Source organism: Caloenas nicobarica, chromosome 1 (assembly GCF_036013445.1).
Source record: "Caloenas nicobarica isolate bCalNic1 chromosome 1, bCalNic1.hap1, whole genome shotgun sequence".
Classification (NCBI taxonomy): domain Eukaryota; kingdom Metazoa; phylum Chordata; class Aves; order Columbiformes; family Columbidae; genus Caloenas; species Caloenas nicobarica.
Window position 1 is genome coordinate 203,434,530 of NC_088245.1, and position 20,672 is coordinate 203,455,201.

The 20,672-nt window shown below is 43.9% G+C and overlaps 1 protein-coding gene across 5 annotated transcripts in view; it reads left to right on the plus strand.

Annotated features, from left to right (window-relative positions):
• MTMR2 (myotubularin related protein 2) overlaps positions 1–20,672 on the plus strand; it is a 63,697-nt gene that overhangs the window by 26,084 nt on the left and 16,941 nt on the right. For 4 of the 5 annotated variants that reach the window (XM_065628553.1, XM_065628579.1, XM_065628563.1 and 1 more), the window contains exons 3-7: positions 11,834–11,909; positions 15,437–15,531; positions 15,709–15,819; positions 17,875–17,976; positions 18,673–18,756. In XM_065628553.1, coding sequence (XP_065484625.1) covers positions 11,834–11,909; positions 15,437–15,531; positions 15,709–15,819; positions 17,875–17,976; positions 18,673–18,756 — 468 coding nt within the window. Of the gene's footprint in view, positions 1–11,832; positions 11,910–12,960; positions 13,003–15,436; positions 15,532–15,708; positions 15,820–17,874; positions 17,977–18,672; positions 18,757–20,672 lie in introns of those variants that run through there. The other variant, XM_065628573.1, reaches the window with a different exon arrangement.

A 20,672-nucleotide genomic window follows, 5' to 3' on the forward strand; every position in this document is an offset into this window, starting at 1 on the left:
CTTAAGAACAGCACTTTTGCCTGAAAATTTGCAGTCCATTGTGTTTGGTTTTGGATTGTATGTAGTGAAAGCCTGAACCAGAGGATGGAAGCTCATATGTTGGCTTTCTTATGTTGCTTCTTGCTTCTAGTCCCTTCTGTGGACAGAGGAAGGCAGTACATCAGACCTGTACGTCACCTGCTTAGTTCTGCGAGCTTCAGAGAGTGTGGTTCAAATATTTGTTCTTGCTGTTGCTGCTTGTGACCACTAAACCATTCTCCCATTTGAGGGCAGGGCAACAGTAAGATCCACAGTTCTTTATATTCTTGTGAGGTCCAGTAAAATATTGTACAAGTGTGTGTCCCATCCTCTGTGATTGTTTGCTCCCTCCATAATAATTTTCTTCTTTAATATATGAGGAATCAGTGGATTTGCAATGGATTTACAAGTGAGATGCAAGAGCATGCCCAGGACTGGAAGGTTAGAAAAGGGAAGAAACAGAGTTGCTTGTGTAACCTTAATTTGTTATCTATTGTGTGCATGGATGGAGACTGTAGAGAAGCCAGTGTGATTTATTTTGTAAGATACGTAACTGATGATTGACAAAAGGTATATGAAGGAGTCTTCATACCATCGCTATCTCCTTAGGTTTCCTGGGTGAAATCAGTTTGAGCAAGTCTGCACTCAAGCTAGGCAACCACAATTCCTTTGTAGTCAACGGAAAGAAATAGGTCATTTATGATCTGCTTTATCTGGGCTTTACAGAAATGTCCACACTAGGTGAGAATGTCATGTACCTGAGCTCCAGGAGTCCTTGCCGCAGGATGTTGTGAATGTTATTTGAAGGGCAGCAACTGATGGTTCGGAGTGGATCTCTGCTTTAGCTGTGCTCCAGCAGAGGTGCAGTTTTGTCTCATTTGAAAACCTACTGTGTTCCTTGTCTGACTGTGAAGAGAGTTCAGGGTCATTACTCCAGATGTGGACCTCTAAAAGTGAGGTAAATCCTGTCCCTCAGGTGATGTTGGGCAGGATTAACCGAAATGCCAGTCACTGACTTTCCCACCTTTGCATTACTTTATTGTAGCTTTAGTGCAAAGTGGCTTAGGCTAGTTTTATGTAGAACATGTATATTGTTAGTAGGAAAACATATTGAAGAAAGATGTGATTTCCCCCCTCTCGAATCCTTTGCTGTAAATCACTAAAACTCGCTTCGGTGAGCTTTTCCATCTCTATCTCCCTGCCAACGCAGGAAACATGTCAGGCCTTGGTTATGCGTAACACATGTTCAACAAGAGCTGGGTTTAGAGACCGGCACAACTTTTTAAACTTGAAGCACTCATTTAAGCAATGTTTTCTATTTTTGCTTTTAAGGGACTTTTCAGTTAGTGACTGATGCTAGTTTGGAAGCACTAAATCATTAAAAAAATGCTGCCTAACTACCTCCAGGGTAGTTGAAGACTCTGCCCTGCCAGTCGGCTCCGTCTTTGTTTTGCAATGTATGGGGATAAGTGTTCCTGGTTTGGACTGGGCCTTGGCTCTTTGCATGGGACTGCTCATAAGGAGCCTAGTTCATAGCAGATGCGAAGATGTCTTCAGTGATATGAGCTCTCCTTCCCAGCGCACCGGACTGTGACTGCTATTAAATTACAGACCATATTGCAAAAGCCACCAGATGGTGAAAATAATTGACCTGTGGTCACAAAAGACTTGGCTGGATGTGAACTGGAGATAGAGCAGTGAAATGAAATAAACAGTTCATCGTTTTACTGTCACTGTGTGAAGACCATAGGTGTTTCTCTGCGTCATCGCGTTGGGCTCAGTCCTATTCTCACACAGAAGTGCACCTCGAGTTTTTGTGGGTGTACAGGAGGAGAAGCTGTGCAGGCAGAACTGGTCCCTACCTGACCTGCATGTAATATTTCCACAGGTCCCTTCGCACACCAGGATGAAATCAAGGCCAAATCCAAGAATAGGCGATGCTTTACACTATCAGAGGTATCAAGTAGAGGGACTTAAAGAGCAGCAGAGGAGAATGTAGGAAAATCTTATGGGAAAAAAATATTTTTACTATCTTGAATTTCTGATTTTTGGCTGTACGAGTTGCGTGTGTGTGTCTGTGGGAAACGGGCTTTTCCTTTCTTCTTTGGAGCACTAAGCTGTTGATGAACATGGACACAAAGACTGTTTCTGGAGAATGAATGATGCTCTTGTCCATAAGTGTGGTCGTTCCAGGACAGCCCCATGAGTGACTAGAATTTAGCCCCTGCCATTGCCATGTTTTTGTAGGACTCCAGTTTCCATGACTGTAAATGCTATATATTTCATGAGAATTACAATCTTTTTAAACTGTCCTAAGAGATGGAAAATCTTGGTCCCCTCCCTACATCTCTCACCAGTAAGTCCTTTTCTGCACGTCCCCCTTTCAAGGAAACAAAACTGCAGAGTAGCCAACCTCTGGGTTGCAAAATATTGATTTCATGCAAATTGGATGGGGGAAGAGCCAGATGCAGTCAGTTTTCTGTCTCCTTTACATGGAAATAATACTCCCTAAGTGCTCATCTGGTTAGGAGAGAGCAAAGACAGCAACTGCTGCTAATTTTTCTTATATAGAGGTACCTGAATGTTTGAATATGAAGTAATGCTCAGTGAAAAAAATCTCTGGAAGCATTTATGATTGCCATCTATTAGGACTGGAAAACTAAGGAGAATAAGAAAATGGCCTTCGTGTGTTCCTCAAAAATATTTTCAGCTCTTTCTAATTGACCGCAGTATTTTTCCTAGCTACGAAGTGCAAGAATTCTCCTTTTGCTGAGTAAAACTGGGTAAGAAGTGGCTTTTTACCCCCCTTTTTTTCTCCCGTATGTTTATAATTTTGTAGACTGAAGCACAAATCAGGCAGGAATGAACAAGAATGGTATTTGAAAGGAGCATGCGGGTTTGTGACTGCATGCAGTACCTGCCAAAATTTAATTTTCTGTGGATGTTTTTGCACTGAAACATCTTCGTTCCTCTCTGTATGATTGTTTACTCATTGTAAACACATAATTACTTGTATCTTGAATCCTTATATATATCGCTAAATTCCAAAGTGAAATTCTTGGTAACAGAGTCAGTTTTCTGTGACTAGTTTTAGTTGGTAGAATTTATTACTCTCTTTGGTCAGTGTTTTTCTTGAGATTGATAATATGAACTTCACTGAACTAGTTTAATGCTTTCCTTGAAAATTTTAATCTGTTTTCCCTGTATAGAGTTGCTTGCTAAATAAAATACAGTAAAAGTAAAGGATAGAGTCAGTGCTGTCCCAAGTTTTTGAGCGGCCAGCAGAGAACAGAGCTGTTGTCGTTTGAGACGTATGTGGAACCCTTGGCACTGAAGAAAGTTCTGTATTAAAAAATGTTGGACTTGTCTGAATAGATAATATCTGCAAGCTTCTGTGCCAGGGAGCGTTGCCGTGTTGAGTCAGTGGTGACTTTCTGTCAGAGCCTGACGAGGGAATTGTCTGGAGGCACCAGGCCATGCAAACGGGAAGAGACAAGCCAGCCCTGTTTGAACGAGTGGCCCTCAACGATGTGTTCCTTTGAGCTTCTCAGCCTCGCCTTGTGCAGCGGGGGCCCAGGAGATTCACCAGCCCGGAGAGACTTTTTCATCCCCGGACACTCAGGTCTGGGTGGAAAAGTGCATTGTGGAAAAAACAAAGCAGAAAACCCCAAGGAAGCAAACACTGCGTGGTGGCTGCTTCCTTCTCAGAGGAGCCCCTTTAAATTACTCTGGTGACTGTATATTACTTTTATTAAGTAGACTGATCTTCAGTTTCTTTTTAAAGATTTCCAGGACAGCGGTAAGTAAGCAAGTGTTTCTTAAGACTTTTTATACTTTCTCAAAATATACGTGGTAGGTAGAGATCACAGTTGGCGATTTGGTTTTTTTCAGTTGTGTCAGGGAAGCATAGTTAAAAGGCAGTTGCGGTGTATATTGTGTGTGATTGTTGTCTTTAGAGTAGTGTAATAGATGATCTGTTGTCAGAACATTTTATCAATAACTTAAACGCCTCTTGTGCTGTTTTTTAACCAAGCTAGGAAACCTTTTTTTGGCCAAGTGCTTTCTTAGGAGCTCAATGAGCTTGATGTGGTCTTTGGACAGTATATTTGATTCTCTCTGTACTATGCCAAAATGATCCATGTGTCGATGGTGTTTTGTCTTTTCCCCTTTTCAACTTCTAATATCCCAAAAGAATAAAACACAAAGCATTTCCCTGCAATTAATATCTTGCTGGTCTGAATGTCCCTAGCATAGTTTTTCAAACCATCCAGTCATAATCCTCAGAAAAGTCCCTGTGCCTCAGTCATGCAGAGACACTGCTGTTCTTTCCCGTAGTCATTCTGCTGTGGTATTCTTAATGATTCAAAAATAATCAACAGAGTCCACTTACTTGCCTGATTCATGTTTTATTACATTTCCAGTAGGATACATAGCACATAAATCTTCTCCAAGTACACTTGAAATAGCCATAAATGGCAGCTGAAGATCTCTCCAAAGTAGTGCATTGTTTGCACTCTACAGGAGGATTTCTCAAGTAAGCGTGGCTACTGTTCTGCAGTCCTAATTAAGCACTGAGAAGACAGAAGTATCTAAGCAGAAAAATGCTAGAAAAAATGTGCATTTTTTGTTTTAAGAAATGCTTGATTTAGAGAAGAAACCAATGAACCTATGAAAAATTGTCGTAAATAGGCATTTGGGTCTTGATTCTGCGTATATTTGTGTCAGTTCTGTAGCTTCTGTCAACGTCAGCTGGACAGAATTATACCTCTGTGTTTTTTTTCTGAGGTGAATAGAAAGAGCTTCTGTATCTGTTTTGTTTCAGAGGTTTTTACAATCATCGTTGGGGTAATGATAAATCTTGGAACACCTGCCGAAGTGGCACTCGCCTTTGTTGACTGACTGTCATAGCAACAGCCATGAAAGAGGAGAGGGACTGGGAGGGAAGGAATAGGTGAACATGGTCTGAGACCACCAAAAGGCGTTTGAAAGGAGAAAAGCATTGGTTATGTAAGTGCATATGTTCTGCTCTTGATTTACAAAGAAAATAAATAAAAGTCAAGTATGTAAAAATAACCCTGCAGCTAAGCCTTTGCAGAAAGGCTGACTTCCCTCATGTGGTTCTCTGAGAGGGCAGAAAGGAGCCGGCTCTGACCCGATAGCTGTCTGTCTCTGGGAACTCGGCTGGTAGGATTTGTCCTACCAGCTTTGGAGTCATGCCTGTTTTAATGAGTGCATCATTTTTTGGATCTGGCCTGGCTAATCTCCTGCTTAGGACCTCTCTGCAAAGTACAGGTTGTGACTACTCAGTTGTATGGGGATGTGCAGGAGGTTGGGCATTGCTACACTGGCCACAGTGAAGCACCAGAGATGGGATTCGCCCTACCAGATCTGCGCTGGAGTTACTCACCCTAGTTCTCAGCCTTTGCTAGGAAGACACGCTCATTCTAAAGGTGAATCTCCGAGGTGTCCTGCTTTCCACCGACCTCACAGAGCTCCTAGGGTGACTAGCTCAGATGTAGATCTCCAGTTTTAGATGAAATGGATATTCCTGCAGTTTACTGACTACCCTGTCTGCAGAGTGGCAAGAGTGCTGATTCAGGAGGGCATTTAATCATGTGCCAGCCCTTGAGAGAAAGACATTTAAAAAAAAAAAGGGGGGGAGGGAGAGGAAAGTTTAGGTGTGTTACCTACAAATATTTTCCTGTAGAAGATAGAACCTTTCACTTGTCTGTTGAGTTTCAAATCCATATTCCACCCATAATTTGAAAAGTTACATGTTTTTCAAATCTTCTAGTTCTATGTGTATATTCTCGCACACACGTACAAGAGCACGTTCTTGGCCATGCAGTGTATATCCCGCCTGCCACTGCTGCTAAGGGCATGCTCACGAGGTAGACGTGCCAAACCTGTGAGTTCAAGGGCTGCAGGTGCAAAGGGATTTTGTGTGTCTCTATATAATATTTGTCTGTACAGATAGGTTATATGTGTTTATATCAAGGATCCACTTAAGAGACTGGCTTCCTGCTGTAGGAAACACAGAATAGGACCATGTGTAGATGCAACAAAAGCAGCTCCAACCTGGGAAGCTTATCTTTTGAGTAGATGGGGCAGCCGTGGTTTTGGGGAAAGGAATAATGCAGGAGCAAGGTGGTCACGGTGTCAGGTGAGACACGTCCCACCAGCGCTGTGGCTTTATGCATAACAAATCTGTTCAAAATGTGCAGATGATTTGAAGTGTGTAGGAGGTTACCAAGGGCAAATTAACACAGAGGGGCGGAAATCACGAAAAGGCTACATTTTAATTTTGTCTAAATAAAAAAAGATGATTTTTTTATTCGTTCTGATTGTGATTCAGGAGGGAAGAATCTATGCAGACTTGGGAAAACTGTTACACAGCAATTTGGTAACGCAGACCTGTAGTCTCCCCTTAAGTTGCATGAAGCCAAAAAAACCTGAAGTTTGTCTGTTTCAGGACTCAAGTATTCAGGAGAAAGAGTAGAAGAGAGTAACTGTAAAGTGTCCAAGAGAGACCCCAGGTGCTCTCTTCATGCACCTTTTGTTATCTGGAGGCTTGTGCTGCAGGTGTCGGTGTCCAGGGATAAGGTTACTGACCCTTGCCCATCCGGCTATTCTCCCTCTCTTGTTCTGGATTTACACTTGAGTTGCTCATATGGTCATGCCCCAAGCCAGCGCTGGCAAAGCGATCCATGTTACGGGAAAGCATCCATTAAAAAAGCCATTAAGTGAACTCAGGCATCTTGACTGAACAAGATGCAGGAGAGATGGCAGCGCGGGCAGGGAGGGCAGGAGGAGGCCATGCTGGCCTGGCCGCAGCCGGTGCGGGACGCGTGTTGTCGTCCTGGCTGTGCTGCTCCACTGGTCGGCAAATGCCTCAGGCAGTGCAAGAGCCAAACATATCAGTTGTTTTGTTCACAGACAGAAGCAAACCCTGACTGTAGAGCTTCATGCACCCTCTCTGTCCTTCTGGAGCATCGTCCAGTGATGCACAGGCCTCTCAGACCCTGTAGTTAGGGTTACAGCACAACGTGTCTCTGTAGATGCTGTAGTGGTGTAGGGGTGAGCTTGAGCTGTATGCATGAGTCCTGCGGGGACATCAGTCAGGAGAGGGATTTTTGGAGCAGCACGCTGGCTGCTGTTTCAGGAGGCATGTGAACACGTGGCTGGAGAGGCTGAGCAGAATGCAGTGCCCTGAATCACAGAGTCATTTCAGTTGGAAGAGGCCCTCAGGATCATCTAGTCCAACCATAACCTAACCTGACTCTAACACTAAACTGTGTCCCTAAGAACCTCATCTAAACGCCTTTTAAACACCTCCAGGGATGGTGACTCCACCACTTCCCTGGGCAGCCTGTTCCAATTCCTGACAGCCCTTTCCGTGAATAATTTTTTCCTAATATCCAATCTGAACCTCTCCTGGTGCAACTTGAGGCCATTTCCTCTTGTCCTTTCACTTGTTACTTGGAAGAAGAGACCGACACCCTCCATGCTACAACCTCCTTTCAGGCAGTTGCAGACAGCGATAAGGTCTCCCCTCAGCCTCCTTTTCTCCAGGCTGAACAGCCCCAGTTCCCTCAGCTGCTCCTCATCACACTTGTGCTTGAGACCCTTCACCAGCTTTGTCGCCTCCTCTGCACTCTCTCCAGCACCTCAATGTCCTTCTTATGGTGAGGGGCCCAAAACTGAACACAGGATTCAAGGTGGGGCCTCAGCAGTGCAGAGTACAGTGGCACAATGACTTCTGTGGTCCTGCTGGCCACACTATTCCTGATACAAGCCAGGATGCTGTTGGCCTTTTTGGCCACCTGGGCACACTGCTGGCTCATGTTCAGCCGCTGTCGATCAACACCCCCAGATCCCTCTCTGCCAGGCAGCTTTCCAGCCACTCTCCCCTGAGCCTGTAGCGCTGCCTGGGCTTGTTGTGACCCAAGTGCAGGACCCGGCACTTGGCCTTGTTAAACCTTGTACAATTGGCCTCAGCCCAAAGATCCAGCTGGTAGTTGCAGCATGATGAGGTAAGGGATGAGGCAGGGAGCAGTCTTATCCTTTTAGCAGGGTCTAAACCTCTTTGCCTGGCCCCACAGACGCAAACAAAGGAGCTGATTGCTTTGTTGCTGAGATCTGGAGGTTGTGTCTTCAACACAGCATTGGGGTTTTCCTGCCTTGGGTGCTACAGGTGGGAGGGCTTGAGACAGCTCTGCACCTTCAGCCATGGATAAGTGGGCTGGAGATAACACAAGGTAGGAACCTGGAGTAAGAGAAGCGGTTGTTAAATGTAGCAAGTGTGGGTTTGTTCTGCCAAGCCGCTGCTTGAACAGAGAACAAAGGTAGGTGGTGGCATGAAGTCCTCACACCCTCTCAGAGCTGAGGCAGCGCTTGTGTTTAGGTGCTGAGGTGCCCCCATGCTCAGCATCCCAGAGAGCTGTTTTATCCAGAGGGAGAGCTGCTGACGGGTGGAATGGGTAGATGATATTACTTGGTAAAAGACAACAGAAATAAAGGTTATTCTGGTGTGTCACTAAACTCTTAATTCCCCTGGAGATTCAGTTACCAAGTGTAACAGTTTTGTGGGGAAAAGATATGGAAGACCTTGTTCATCTGAGAGGCAGGGCAGAGCCGTCACTCCTGCAGCCGGGCTGCCGCAGTCGTGTCCCCAGCTCCCCTACCTGCTTCCTTGCCTCACTGGAGCTCTCAATTTCATTTTGCAAGACTTGCAGAGGGATAAATCTGGGCCCAACGGTGTTATTTTTAGAGTCTTGAAAATAGACTGGTGTACAGGAAAAGATTTTTCTCACGGCTTAGCGAACCATTTTTGGATTTTGAGCGGGGAAGGAAGGATGGCAGTAAGGTGGAGGAGCTTTTCATGGCATCTCCTTAGTCCTGTAAGAGGCACATGGTGCCTCTGTGGTGCCAGTGTCCTCCCAGACCTCCATGTGCAGTGTCCATCCCATTCTCCCTTGGTCTGTTTCCAAAACTCCCATTTCCTTACCCACCCACTTTTTCTCTCTTCTGCCGCCTCGTGCTTTAGTGCTGCCCCAGATGTCTTCTCCTGCACTGTCAGCTGCACACTGATTGCATTTCCCTCAATCAATTTTAAGGAGCCGTTGATGGAGGTGGATTTCAGGAAAATGCCTGCTGTTCAGTTCTTGGTTCCTGGCAGGACGGGTTTCAAGTGTTTGCATTCCAACTAGGAGGCTTGTTCGAGGTCTAGAGCTGGGCAGATGCTGCAAAGACCAGCACACCAGAGCAGTGTTTGCCCTGGGCTTTCTGACCGTGTCCATCTCAGCCTCTTGGGAAGGGTGGCTGTATCCAGGGGAATGTGCTTGTGCCGGCTTTGAAATCACTGTGAAAGCAGTCAGTGCTGCATTACCTGAGGTGGGTCGAGTGGCCGAAGTCATTTGGGGAATGGCGAAAATGACAGTTTATTCCTTGACTCTGTACAAAAAAAAAAGGAGGGGGCAGGGAGGTGGCAGAAGCTTTTTACCTGGAAGTGCTGTGTTTCCAGCAGGTCTACTGCCCTATGTTGAAGTGAGCACAGGTTTGGATTGCTAATCCTTTCCTTTGACCTTAGGGACTCCACATTTCAGAGAAGATGAATGAGCAGATGGATTTTATTAAGCTTAGAAGAGCTAGTATGTAAATTAAAAAGGCTTTCAACCTTGTCTTTAGCAGAATGGTGTTGACATGGAGGTCTTTGTCTTTCCCACTGCTTGCCTCTTCCCTCCTCCTCTCCCGCCCTGCAGTACAGTGTTTAAAACCCACCTGAGCACTAGTGATCACGGCAGCTCTTTGTCATACCAAGTGCTTTCTGTGTATCTTACCTCATATTTGTTTTGGCTTAAGACTCAGCCCAGTCCCCCAAATGTTTACTGCTGGACCTGCTCCCGCGGACATCTGCAGGAGAGCCCCGAGTCCAGCTGCTGACCGAAATGGTCCTTACAGCAGCTGCTGCCCCTTTGGGGTACAGACCTTCTCAAAGAAGTTGTGGTTGTGTCCTGAACACAGAGTGTATTTTTACTAATGTCCTTCCAAGATAAAAGGCTGCAAAGACGATCACCACTTAATAGCTAAAGAGCCAGAAGCCTCTGTCTCATTTATCATAATCCAGATGTTATCCTGCTAATTTCAAGGCTGTTACTCAAGCGCAAAACTTGATACACTGGAGTTGAGAGTGGGTCTACGTCACAGGCTTTTGTCGGGGAGGCCGTCAGTCAGGGCTTTGATGGGATGTGTGATCTGTGGCCAACACAGCTGTGCTGACAAGAAGTCCTCAGCATAGACTTCTGCTAGTTATACCAGCAAAACTTTGTTTTTACTAGCATGGCTGAGGTGGGGGAGGAGAAGCTTTCCTGCAAGTTCAGCGTGAGCCCTGTCAGTGGGGACGTCCCTTTACCCTCCTGCAGACCCCAGTCAGCTGCTCTGGCAGCCTCCCTGCTAAGAGCTGGCCAAGTGGTGCAGTTGTGAGGCTCCTGTTAAGAAGCCAGGACTGTGCTTGCTTTTATTTTTTTTTTCTAGAGTCTTTTGAATGCATTTTTAAAAATCTATGTCTTGTTCTCAAGCAGGCTTTGATCTCATTAATCTTTCATCTCTACATCAATCTGTTGTGTGGAAATGCTGGAACGTGCTTTTATTGTGGCATGGGGTTTCTTTGGTTTTTGTCTTTATTTTTTTGCATAGTTTAGAGAATTTTTCTTCCCTGAGGCTCTCCCTCTGGCTTGATCCTACATGAAAGTCAACCACAGACATGTCAGGTACCACTTTAGGCCATGTCTTTGAATTTTCTTTGCAGGGGTTTCCTGATATCAAATTAAAACAATTATTTCTCTTTCCTCACGTTAAGATAAAGAAAGCATTTTGGGTGACTACACATTCAGTAGTGGGCAGACATGAGCTCTCTCTGTGTCCACCAGGTGGGATGCACGCCAGCTTTAAACCCAAAGTCATGTGGTTGGCACAGCATGAAGCAAAGTCCGGACTAACTTACCTGCTCTCTGTCCGTGTTAATTAGGTTGAGCAACCTGTTGTTGCTGTGGTTGTGGCCATTTGAGGGGTTTGAAGCATGGGCAATATGATTAAATCCATCTGTCTTTGGCCACATAGACTTGGTCTTAATCTTGGCCACATACGCTCTTCTTCTCTAATTCTTACTATAGGTTTAGACCTCAGTATAGGCTTTCATAGTTAGAGCTGTGCTTTCCTAAAATGTCCATCTGCTCGTGGTAGCAGCTGTTCTTGTGAAAACCTTTGAGTGAATGCAATTGTATCTGTGAGAAGTAATGCCCTGTGGTATAATTTTAACCTAAGGAAAAGTGGAGGAGGGGTCATTTGGTAGCCAAAAAAAAGAGAAACTGTACTTCCTATACATACCTATCAAAATGCAGCCTTTGTAACAAGTCGCTTATACTGATCTGAACCAGGAGCTTTGCAGTTGTTGGACACTCATTGAAGACAGTGGTGTGATGTGGTGTCCTTTTTCCTCTGTGTAAACTACAGATGGTTCTACTTGATAGTTGGTAGCATCATGGCAATAGTTGATCACGTCAGCTGGGAAAGGAACTGGTCCTTTGGGTTCCGTATGTAACTGGGAGAGTTTGACTGAGCTCCCCTGCGTGGCCCAGTGGTGCGCGGGAGGGCTGCACTTTGTGTTGAGCTTTCCGAAGCTGAGGCACTAGGCACTACCTGAGGAGCTTTGAATATTTGTTGTCCCTGATATTGCTGACCCATTGCAGGTAAGTGTAAACTTCTTGGTTTGTGAAAACTGAAAGAATTTTTTTTTCTACCTCTGTCTTTTGCCTAGGTCCTGAGGGAGACTAATAAATTGGCTGAAATGGAAGAGCCACCTTTGCTACCGGGAGAAACCATTAAAGACATGGGTATGTGAAAAGGAAATTCCTTATTGTTTGCTGACCAAATAAAATATCCATAGAGCAAAACATCTTGGTGGTCATTAGCCAACAACAGCAAATTACTGATGTTTTGAGAACCATGATCAGGCTGTTTCATTAATCAAGTTATTATACACCACATGAGCCACAGTAACTATACGTCTCCTCTTAGCATGTAGCAAATACAAGGCAATTCAACGTATCTTAGCAGAAGCGTTGAGATCGGTTGTACAGCTTTGCATTTGCTGCCTCCTGGGAGGACAGAGATGGGCTGTTTCCAGTTGTGCTTGCCACAGGGTAGCTTATTAGGCTGACACAGCACAATTATGTGTTGCATCTCTGTCACAGGCTGCAGGAGAGGATACAGTGCTGTTACAGAGAACATGCTGGGATATGGGGATGGGGCTTTTTTCTTTTTTTCTATTCAGACACACTGACATGCATCAGGTTTGCCAATGCACTCCAGTCTGAAAGTCTGAGTAACCTTGATTAATTTTCTATGGAAGATTTTGCATTCACTAGTTTAAAATGTTGCCTTCCTCTTAAAATGGTGTGAAAGAGTGCAATTTCTGTCCTAAAAAGAAAGTCAGTCAATCAATCAATCAAACCCTGAAAATACCTCACCAAAAAAACCCAACCCAACAACAGCAACAAAAAAACCACCCTAGCAAAAAAATCCCATCTTGGTGCTCAGTCCCTTTTTCTACTCCTTTCCTAAGGTCTCCGAACTTGTACTCCAGCCATGCACTGCAGACGGGCATCTAACACAGTTAGCTCTGACAGCAATACTGTACTTTAAAGTCTTCCTGGGAATGGTTTAAAGATCAGAGTTATCAGTATTTTGTCTGCTGGCAAGTGATGTGCTGAGCCACATAAGTCAGTAGGACTGGGTGACTTTTGGATTAGGGCAGGCAGCAGCCCCCTAGTCCAGCAAGAAGTTAAAGGTAGCAAAAAGGAAATCTTTATCATTCATCAGCAATAATTATTTCATGTTAAAAGTGTCAAGAAAGGCAAATGTAATTCTCTTTGTATTTTACAGGGAAAGGAAGAAAAATTATTTCAGCCAACCCAATAATCTAGGGTAAGATTGGCCTTATAAAAGACAGGAATTCCATAAGCAGGGGAATTAGTGAATCTTGGTTTCCAGTAAGTTTTTGCCATATGGATTCTCTTATATCTACCAAAGACTGAGCTTATTAGACTTTCCTGTAGTAGCAGCACTAGTAGAACCTCTCTCTTATACTTGGTGTTTGTTCTCGTGAACGGTGAAGCATTTCAAGGCCTTGACAAGCCCTGTTTATTGGATAGAGACTGCTGAAATCATACTACCCTGGTAGGGTTAAGGTCAGACAAGTCATGCATGTGGGTACATGTGCAGTGTAATTAAGTAAAACTGTTTCCTTAGGAAACCAAGCTAATAAAATGCAAATGTAAAGGTGATGTGCCTTACAAGCTGGCAAGGCCAGCGTTTGAGGTCATGCCTGGGATTCCTTACCTGGAAAACATTTTTCTAGCACCTTTCTTCTTTACCTGGAAATCCTGTTCCTTTCCAGATGTAAATGCACACTTCTCTTATTAGTAGATTCTGGGTTTTTAAAACATTTTGAAATTACATTTTGAATAATGGGAACTCTCGCGGAAGAACCAGGCAGGCTGCCCTCACCTTGTTGTGCTTCATGAGTCTGCTTTCAAACCTCTGTCAAACTGGTCTTTGAAAAGAAGTGGTTAATAATCAGCCAATAATGAAACACTAGTTTTAATTAGGACTGGCTAAAAGCATTTTGTGTTTAATTATTCTTCCAACAAACACATGTAAATTAAAATAAATAAATAATGAAATTGCTAGTGAGTAGCTATATATTTTTATTTAGCTATTTTTAACCAAAAATTTTGTGCTTCATATTTTGCTCTGAATTAGTCAGTCCTGATATTTTAAGGATCCTTCTCCATATCCGAATCTCAAGAATCAGTGCAGACTATGCAGAAGCAGAGCTAACGTGAGGATGATTTAATTATATGAGCTGCCACTGCCCTGCAGTAAGGCAGCCTCGCTTCCTCCCTCCCTTCGGGCTAAATCTCATGCAATAAAGGTAGAAAAAATTCAGGTCCTCGTCCTGACACACTAGTAGCCTCATGCCTCTTGTGTGTGGTGGCTGTCACCTGGCTGGGAGGCCACCTGTCCTCCTACCTTCACACAGCCCTTGCAAAATGGATCCCGTTGGATTTGGAGGCTTGAGGTTATTGAGATGCTCCAGGAGGTTCTTTCATGGTTCTGGTAGCTCTGGTCAGAGGGTCTCCTGAAAGCACCTCTGTGTGTCTGAGGGGTCTCGTTACTTGACGGTGGTAGCGTAAACCATTGCCCTGCACAGCCAGCTGACTGCTTCAGTGGCAGAAGACGTGATGGGTCACTGCCTGGCGGCAGAGGGCAAGAGAATTACTTAGATGTTGGCATTTTTAATTGAGGTAAAACAGAAGGGCAGTTAGGGGAGGTGTTTGCTGTGGAAAACCAGCAGCACCTCTTGCCTTTTGCTGGAACAAGTGAGAAACGTCTGAGGACTTTTAAGAAGGGGACTGTTTTGAGTCACCGTCACTCAGGCTCAAAAATAATTGCACTGTTGCAGAGTAACTTGATCGCTGACTTCAGACTTAAAATCACTGGCAGCTGGGTGCTGCACAGATTCCTGGCTGCTGGAAACAGGGCCTGTTGTCATAGAACAAGGGGCAATGGTTTTCAACTAAAGGAGGGGAGATTTGGGCTAGACATGAGGAAGAAAATTTTTACAGTGAGGGTGGTGAAACAGCGGCCCAGGTTGCCCAGAGAGGTGGTGGATGCCCCATCCCTGGAGACATTCAAGGCCAGGCTGGACGGGGCTCTGAGCAACATGATCTGAGTGAAGATGTCCCTGCTCATGGCAGGGGGTTGGACTAGATGAGCTTTGAAGGTCCCTTCCAACCCAAAGTGTTCTATGATTCTGTGAAATTGCTGTAGCTCCACTGTCTTTTAGCATGAGGACCTGCATCCTGGGGCCGACTATGTGTGCAAGGGTGTGCAGAGGGACCTGGGTATCCTAAAAGCCACATGTAGAACTGTTTTCTTCTGTCCTCGATGGTGCAAACCAGCTTAATGATGATCCTTAGTTTTTATGCAGATTGTTATCAGCTTCAAATGTGTGCATCTCCTTTTTTTGCATGGTGCTCTCAGCTACTGGCAATGCATTACTCAGTAAGAGTAAACAGTTTGCAGCCAAATCCTGGCATTTTTACAGGGGTAACAGTTCTGTGCAAATACAGGATTCCAGGTGATGGTACTTGCTCGGAGTTTAGTTTATAACCAAGCTCTTACATTTTCCACAGAACTGAAAATTTCATGTTAGCTCTAGGCTAGAAACCCAGATTAAACTTGTTTTCATTTCATGACCTTAAAAGTAGAGCCCCCAAATGTTGTTGTTGTCATAATTTTACTCCCATAAATTAACAATGAAATTAACAACCTTTTTTTTCTTTTTTTTTTTAAGCTAAGGATGTTACTTACATCTGCCCATTCACTGGAGCAATCAGAGGAACCCTTACTGTTACCAATTATAGACTGTATTTTAAAAGCATGGAACGGGTAAGCTTTTGAAATCATCTGCTTTTGTTGGCTATTCAATCTTTAGACCTGGATAGTGTTTGAGAGTAATTCTGTGTGAATCACAGTTATATGTTTGGAAATATAGGCATAAGGGAGCAGGAGCTGGGGACTTTTCCCCCTCCCCTTTTTAAACTCACAAATTTCAACTGTCTACAGGACCCTCCTTTTGTCCTAGATGCATCTTTAGGTGTAATCAACAGAGTGGAGAAAATTGGAGGTGCTTCCAGTCGCGGTGAGAATTCGTACGGGCTGGAGATTGTATGCAAGGTAAACTTTTATCTGTGTTTTTTACAATAGGGGAAGGGGAACATAGATTTAAAAAGGTTTTCTCTGTAGCACTGTAGGAAGTTCTGCAAAACATTTCAGTCAGTCTGGCTTTACACACTTCAAAAAACATCTGATTTTAGAAGTAATTCTTAGGATTCTCCAGCTCCACTGGTTCAAGACAAAATCCAAAACTTTATTCAGGCTTTGTGCTACGCAATGTCTTTTCCTCACAGTGGAAGCCTAGACCTGCAGTTCTCGGGGCTGCCCACTGGGCTGTCCCAGGAAGACTCCAGTCATTGTGCTTTTCACACATCCATTTCACAGGATGCCTCTCACTCATGCTTCAAGAGCAAGACAGGGGCACGTTTCCCCCTAAATCATTAGCTGGTGTCCATCTGCTGCTGTGCTTTGTGGTGAGGGACTAGCAAGTAGCCTTCAATCCTCCTAGAGGCTGTTCTTTCAAGGCAGTTCATATTTCATGTGTGCCTCTTGAGAGCCTTTGGGATCATTGGAAGTGCAAACTTCAATAAAAATCAACAATTCACCTCCTCATGTCTGCTTACTATAGACCCACAGAGTAGATAACGCCACCATCTCCAGTCCTAAATTCACACCTCTGCTGTTGACCAGGGCACAGACCGTCTTCTTCTCGTGGCAGTCATGTGGGGAGAGCTGGATTCTGAACCTTGTAGGTCTTGGACTGCTCACAGCTCTCCTCAGAGCCCTGTCGAGGCTGAAAGGTTGCTCTTTTCTGGATGAGGGCAGTTGGAGGAATGAAAATGAGTCCCAAACTTCTCTGGTCGCTGCTGTGATTTTGAGGCACTGGGAAGCTACACAAACTCTCAGGCTGTGGGCGTGCTGAGTCAAGAGCTGTTGGTAAAATCTGTACCAAATCATCCAGCTGCTCCCTCCTCCTCCTGCAGTCGTGATCCTCCCTGGCTAATGCAGGGTGCTTGTGCTGGCAGGCTGATTTGTTGCATATTTTGATCTGGATTCCTAGTCCTCAGCCATTTTGCCTATATGTAAATTTGCACACGCGGTCAAGTTTGGAGTGAACTACATTGTTTCCCTGGGTGGGAAACCCAGGCACAAACTATACAATAGGTATCTTGCCCCTATACAGCATATATATTTGCCAGGCTGCTTGGCCCAGGATATGCAGAACAGTTTAGTGTGGTAACAGAGCAGTACAGATACAGCTTATGCATCCTGAAATGTTCTCTGAGACCAGTTACCTACTCTCAATCTTGCGAGACAGTGAAGTCTGTAGCTGTTTATTTCATTCTCTCACTTGCTGTACCGTCCTCATATGCTTGAACTTGATAGTTTATTTCCTGCTGGTGGCTTTTAAACTGTTTACTAGAAGTGTTTGAGTTGTAGGCTTGGCTGGAAAATCTTGGCACCTTAGAGATGCTTTATTTAGTTTCTGAATTTGATTTTGTAGATGAGTATGGAAAGGAGGTCATGGGTTACCACTTTTTGTGGAAACTGTGCTGCTGTGCATAGTGGAGGAGTTCTCAGTTTCAAGACATCCTCTTGAGTGCTCTGAGAGATGAAAGCTTTAAAGCAAGATGGCAGTAGTTGCTTTGCACCAAACTGGCAGGACTTGGGCTCCCTGTGTGCAGTAGCTCTATGAAGCTCTACTTGGTGAGACAGGTCCCTTCCAGCTGCCTCCCGGCACAACTCAGTGTGAGAGCCTGGTAAGAGCCAGGAGGGCTGTCCCACAATGTCCTGCCGATCAGCGATGATTTGTCCCTGAGTGAGGCTCTCCCCTAGACTTTCAGCAGGTAGAGAGCTTCACGTGAAGGCAAGATGCTGCATCAGGTGCACTTGTGCACGTCTTCTGCTCCTCTGCAGTTGTGGCAGGCTTTGTTGGAGGCTGCAGACAGCCACTGAAGCCCTGAGTTGCACTATAGTGCTCAAAGTACAATATTAAGTCAGTACTAGGAAGAGCATTGTGATGTGACCCTGTTTTGAATGCTGACTTTTGGATTGTCTTTGGATTTTGAAGTGGTTTGGAAATCTGAAATTTGATCTCCCTCTTATTTTTCTTAGGATATTCGAAACTTGCGATTTGCCCATAAACCTGAAGGGAGAACTAGACGGTCCATATTTGAGAACCTAATGAAATATGCTTTCCCAGTTTCAAATAATCTGGTAAGTATTTTCTTTTCAGTTTTCACCAAAAGACACAGAGTGGCAGTAGCCCGTTTTGTTCAGTCTCATCTACCTGGTACAGTATTCACATGGGGTACATTTAGTTGAAGGAGGAGAAATGCTGGTTTTTTTAAATTGGTTTTAGAATTAATTCTGTAGGATTTTAGATTGTTTAGAAAACAGGAAAAGTCTTCTTTGTGAGGCTGGATTCCTTAATGCATAGAGAATGACTTACCGATACATCCTTACAAGAGAAGGAAGGTATTCAAAACACAGTGACATCCATCAGAGGTTTACAGCTAATAGTGACAGCACTGCCCCAAATCTGGATTGCAGTTCCTCTGCTCTGTTGTGTTATGACACTCCAGTTGTTGCTTCAAATACTGCTTGAAAGGATCTAGTGCTTAATATATAAAAGCATTCTTGCCCAAATAGTCTTTTCTTTCTCTCTTTAATAATAGACTCTTTTGTCCATGAAGTACCAGGTAACAGACAAGCAAGATCAGGGGTATGAAGGAAGGTACATTGTTGCAATTACCTGCTACAGCGAGCATGTTAATTTTTTTCACAAAGCCCTAGGAGAAAAGCAGTGGAGTGGGAAAAAAGAAGAACAAGTCATGACTTACTATTTGAGATTCAAACATCCTGGAAATGGGCTCTAAGTGGGCTCTTAATGCTAAATTTTCTTTCTTTCAGCCACTTTTTGCATTTGAGTACAAAGAGGTTTTCCCAGAAAATGGATGGAAGGTGTATGACCCCACTTGGGAGTACAAGAGACAGGTAGGTACTGTGCCATGTCCTTCCTCATCCTCTCTGCTCTTCTGAAGCGAGGCTTTGTGCAGCAATATAATTACAGGTTGTATGGAACAGAGAATGATCCTGCTGACAAATGTTGTGCAGGCTGGGTTAGGACATTGTTCTCGCATTGCAGTGATTGATGACAGTACAGTTTCAGAGACAGTAGCATCCACTGATGGAGATCACTCGGGCTGCAGAGAGCTGATTTTAGGCTTTGGTAGAAAGAATTATTGCTCTGGCTTCATCAGCCGCTGCTGGCAGTGAGGAGCAGAGGACACATTTGCGGGTACAGACATCCCATTGTTGAGCTTCACACCTCAGCTTTTGTTTGTATAATTTTTAATTCTTTACAGTTTTCTGTAAGACATCTCAAACAGGAACTTGGAAAGAAAAAAAAATGTAGAATGCTTTCATTTTCTTGGGGAATCAGCATAGGGATCAACCTAGAGAGTGGTGTGATTAACCATAGCTTGGAACAGACAGATGTAGCATGTCCGGAGTAAACCAGTCAAAGGTGTTAATGGTTATGAAGTGGTAGGCTGACAATTAGGAATACTGCAATAAAAACTTGAGTGGTCTTCCCTAGTGGAAAAGATGGAGGAATTTTGGTTTTTATAATTAAATCACTCTTGTCATAAAATTCTCAAGTTGAGGAAACAGCACAATTTGGTGACAGTTTTGCCCTGGACACAGTAAACTTTTGTCTCATCCAGATCTGCCTGGGTAAAACAAATTTTCCTTTGTAAAATCAAGAAATTTACAGGCATGTAATTTAAAGATATATTTGGTTGGGTCTTTCCCATAAAACAGACCAAAACAAGACATCTGTCCTATCCTAGTTGTTCATCTGATTCCTGACATCCAAAACCTAAGGAAGGGATTAATTTTCCTAGCTTTAGTCTTCTAAAAGCTGGGCATGCCTTCTAAATCGGTTTTCTAGGCTTGTCATTAACAGATGGGGAGAGAGTGCCTCACTGTTGGGGGTGATTTGTTCCCTCCGAAAATAGCTGCCTGAGATATATTGCAGGCTTCTAGGCTGCTAATTGAAAGTGAGATGTATCTTGCGTCCGCTGTCTTCATTGCAAAAACGTGTATGTCTCCTATTAGAGACAAACTCCAGTCATTTGTAATCAACGACACACATTGTATCTAAGGACAACTTTGACTAATAAGACCAGATAATGCAGCGCTTATTGCTTTGTTTAGAATTTACCTCTCTCTTGGTAGTTAAATTTAATGAATCATCTGTTTATAAAGAAGCATCTGCAGCCCAAGTTGTATGGGAAAGACGCTTCTTTACAGGACTGAGAACTTTGGGGTAAAGACCAAAGAATACCTGTGCTGTCAAAATAATCTCCGTTGAAAAGCACAGCATTCACTTAGCCAGTCTTCACTTAAAACAGGTTAAGTACACAAGCCTTTTTTGCAATACCTGGAAAGAAGGAAGGGTGACCCTTGAGAATTTCAAGGTAAATTATTGCAGTTTCTTAATGCCGGCATGACTGTTTTTAGAATACAAGCTTTTCTATCCATATTAGTTTTTATATCGTAATTGGTTGTACCTTAAATTTGGCAGGAGCTTGGTTACACAGTGAAAGCTTACATATATTTACATGCATGTGATTTGCAGCTCTTCAGGGCCTTTCTGTAAAGAAAATGGGACTCTGGGCCATGATGTCTTTGGTTGTGGTCACATGAGGTAGCGCTGTTGTGTGTAAAGCATGTCACGATTGAGACATTGCTGCAGCGTGTACTTCTTTTGTCATTACCTGCTTTTGTGTCATGTTTGAGCGCTCAGGAAAAACTTAGCCTGACTGCTTTTATGTCAAGAAACCAAACTCGTGTCTGGATGTGGAAGCCCCTAGTCATTTGCTTACATTGGTAACTGCAAAAATCAA